The sequence below is a fragment of the Fulmarus glacialis genome, unplaced genomic scaffold (assembly GCF_000690835.1).
Source record: "Fulmarus glacialis isolate BGI_N327 unplaced genomic scaffold, ASM69083v1 scaffold27618, whole genome shotgun sequence".
Classification (NCBI taxonomy): Eukaryota; Metazoa; Chordata; class Aves; order Procellariiformes; family Procellariidae; genus Fulmarus; species Fulmarus glacialis.
The window spans coordinates 16,396-19,933 of NW_009230563.1; the positions used below are offsets into that span (position 1 = coordinate 16,396).

Here is a 3,538-nt window from a genome sequence, read left to right on the forward strand (position 1 = left end):
GAACAGGATGGCCACAGCCACAATCATCTTGGTGACCTTACGCTTGGCCTTCCGGGATTCTGAGATCCTTTCTATGGGGTCTACGGAGGTCCACAGGAACTTGATGGTCCTGGCGTATGCCAGACTCACCACGGTCACGGGCAGGAGGTATCCAAAGACAAATGTAAGGACGTCCAGAATCTTTCGGCGCTGGTCCTCCCAGATGGGGACGCAGATGGGCACCATGTGGTAATGGACAATCTGGTAGTAACTGAGGTACGGCCCTGCGAAGAGCAGCGACAGCGACCAGATCACTACAATGGCCACTCCTGCGTTTCGGGAGGTACGGAGATCCCGGGACTTCAGTGGATAGCGAATGGCCAGGTACCTGGCGAGGAGGGGATGGAGAAGGAGAGACCAAACACAACATGGGTAAGATGATACCTTGTTGCCTTCCTGCCCCGTGGAGCTGCCCTCTGTGCACCCTTTCCCACGCAGCCACCCATCTCTTCCCCTCCCCACCACTTGGTAGGGAGGGTTACAGTGAATTCACATAGAGACCCCCATCAACAGTGGGTCTGGCATCTCCGTTGCCCACTCTTCTGTGCGAGCTCAGGAAAGGCAAGCAGCATGCCTCTTGAACCAGGGAAGAGAAGGACAGGAGCAGGACCCAGAGGGCTCCCTCTTTCTCCTCTGGTGCATTGCTGCCCTGGGGTTTTGCCGTTCTTGGTTTTGCATGGTGGACACCAAACCTCAGCATGTGTCTGCACTCCTCCTTCCTAAGTGAGGGCTGGGTAACCAGGTCAAGAGCTTGGCTTGGTGCTGGAAGAGGGCACATGGAGATAGGGAGGCTGGCTCTGCTGGCCCTGCCTCTGGGGAGAACCTACCTGCTCCTTACAGGACACTCAACAGGGTAAGGACTGGCCTTTCTCCCACCCCTTAGTTCAAGGGTGGCAAACACATTGTCCCTGAGCTGAGGGACTCAAAGGGGAGGGGATGCTTGCCTGTCAACAGAGACGGCGGCCAGGGTGAAGCTGCTGGCGTACATGGTGAGGTAGATCAGGAAATGCACAGCCTTGCAGGCAAAGGCTCCAAAGAGCCACCCATCCAGGGTGTAAATGGTGGCCTGGAAGGGGACGCAGCAGACAATGAAGCACAGGTCGGCCATGGCTAGGTTAAGGATGAAGAGGTTGGTAGTATTGTACTTGACTTGGCCGTTCCGCAGCAGCACGGCCAGCACCAGCCCGTTTCCCACAGTGCCCAGGAGGAAGATGAGGGAGAAGATGACGGGCACGATTATCCCTGCGGCTTGCAGCTCCAGGCTGGCAGAGGAGGCGTTCCAGCCTCCCGGCATATCCCCATCTGACTACAGGGACCTGTGAGGGGAGAAAGGGAGACACAGCACCTGTGCATGGCCGTAGGCAAGCGGGTGCTGCTTGGTGTTGACTACAGTGGCCACCAGAGCTCTGGCCCTAAGGTGCCTGGTCCTGGCCTTTGTCTGACACCCACGTTTCTCCCAGAGATGCCAATCCCAACCAGCTGGTTAAATGATGACAACAAGATCCTCGTGACATCACTGGCAAGAATGCTCTTGGGATCAATCAGCCCACATCTGCCTGGCTCGAGTGGAACAAAAGCCCCTTTCTCCTGCCCACATTCACTTCCCCACCACAGCACCTCCTGTGCTCCCAGCCCCCTGCAGGACCGCCTGCCCTGCTGCGGCCTCCCCTACATTCCTCCTACAATCCCAAAGCTGCTAAACCTCTTGGGATTGCTTACTTTGGCAAGTCTAAATCCTGGCTGGTGTTCAACAGGCTCAGAGAGGGACACCAGGCCACAGGGACTGCGAGTAGTTCTGGTTCCCTCACCCCGGGGTTGTGCCAGCCCTGGCAGCAGGGACCTGATGCCTGGATGACACCCCGCAGCAGCAGCACCCTGCCACGCTCCTCCCTCAAGGGACCTTCTTCAGCTGCGACCACCTCCACCCTGGAGCTGTCTGGCCCTTGCTCCCTTTGCAGTAGTTATGCATAGAGGAGAGGTAACTCAGGGCAGCTCTTGGTGGTCACGGGCTGGATGGTGGCAGCTAGGAGAGGATGGGGCGAGACCTTGGAGCCACCTGAAACACAACACGATGATCATTGCAAAAGAGCGTAATTATTACTGCAGCTCAAGGTATTGTGATTTGTTGCAAAACTTCCTCCAGCCCTGAGTAACACTGCGCTCAGGCGGGGAGCGCCAACGGCCTATCTCCTAATGAGCCTTCCCTGTGTTGTGCTATCATTGGAACAAATTGTCCTTCACTGAGCAGCAACCAAGAGGGAAAGACACTGTTATTTAGCAACTGTTGACATGTGATTAACTCTTTTTTGAGTCGTGCAAGCTCCTGCACCCCACGCTCCCCCATCCCTCACCTCACGCCACTTCTTCCCATCAGCCTCTATGTATTGCACCAAAAGGTCGTCCCTGCCTCTCTGGCTCTGCAGTACCCTCTGTCCTCCTGGTAACTATCTGGTTCCTCCATCCTGGCCCAGTGGGATCTTCTTGCTCAAGCAGAGGACCCCTCGCATGTAGGCAGCGGAGCATCTCTGGGCACTTTCATGTCCCTGCTCAGGGAGCCCGAGGCCACCCCTCACTTGGGAAGCTGGCACTCACCTCTGCGAGGAAGGGCCTGCAGCTTCGCTGCTCACTCAGGGAAGACCTTCCGTCCAGCCCAGGCAGCAGTGGTGAGGAGGACGCAGGGACGAAGAGTTTGTCCGGGCAGCGCCGTCACCCCTGCCCGGTGCTCCGCTGCCTCCTCCTGCCCGCCGCCAGCTCTTCTCTCTCTTCTCCTGGCTCCCACACGCTCTCTCGCCTTCTGGAGCTCCTCTCCTCTCTCTCTGTCTCCCCCTTTTCCCTCCCTCTGCTCTTGCTGCTGATCCATTGATCTCTGGTTTTTTTTTTTCCCCTCTCTCTGAGGTTGGGTTTGGAGTTAACTCCTCTCTGCCCAGCCTTCCTGCAGGCTCAGCTGCTCCCTGCTCCAGTGAGGAGGGTGCAGCAGAGAAAAAGCCCGCTGCTCTCTGGTGGGAGAAGGAGGATGGAGCGGGGCAGGGTCCCGCAGGCCTTGCAGGCACCCCTTGATGCTGGGTGTTCAGGACGTGTTGCCCAACACCTCTGGGGAACATGAATATTCCACCACAGCGAGCCTGGCTCCTGCTCCATCCTTGGGATATGGGTCTAAAGCCTCTGGAGCACAAGCAATTAATTGCTATTACTAGCTGCTACTAATTAATTGTTAGTAACCCAGCACAGAGCAGATCTAGTCTCTCCCACGATGTCTGACCCGGGGAAGGAGGGGAAAGCAGGTTTTGGCTTCCATCCAACCCGGCTCTGCCCTCCACCAGCATTGCCAAGGCACTGCAGTGTGGGGAGGAAGGACTGTCTCCAGAGGTTCAGCTCCCTCTCTGCTGCCCAGGATAGCACACATGCTGGCTGATGTGCTGAGAGGCAACAGTGACCCATGCAGCCCTCCTGCCCCATCGCCGTGCCACCGTGTCCACCTCCGCGACGGGACCTGTGCTCT

General features: G+C 57.4%; 1 protein-coding gene across 1 annotated transcript in view; it reads right to left on the reverse strand.

Annotated features, from left to right (window-relative positions):
* LOC104081512 (galanin receptor type 2-like) overlaps nucleotides 1-1,333 on the reverse strand; it is a 1,863-nt gene extending 530 nt beyond the window's left edge. Inside the window, exons 1-2 of the mRNA XM_009584292.1 lie at nucleotides 984-1,333; nucleotides 1-367 (exon numbers count right to left, since the gene is read on the reverse strand). Coding sequence (XP_009582587.1) covers nucleotides 1-367; nucleotides 984-1,333 — 717 coding nt within the window. The remainder of the gene's footprint in view (nucleotides 368-983) is intronic.
* Between the last annotated feature and the right edge of the window lie 2,205 nt (nucleotides 1,334-3,538).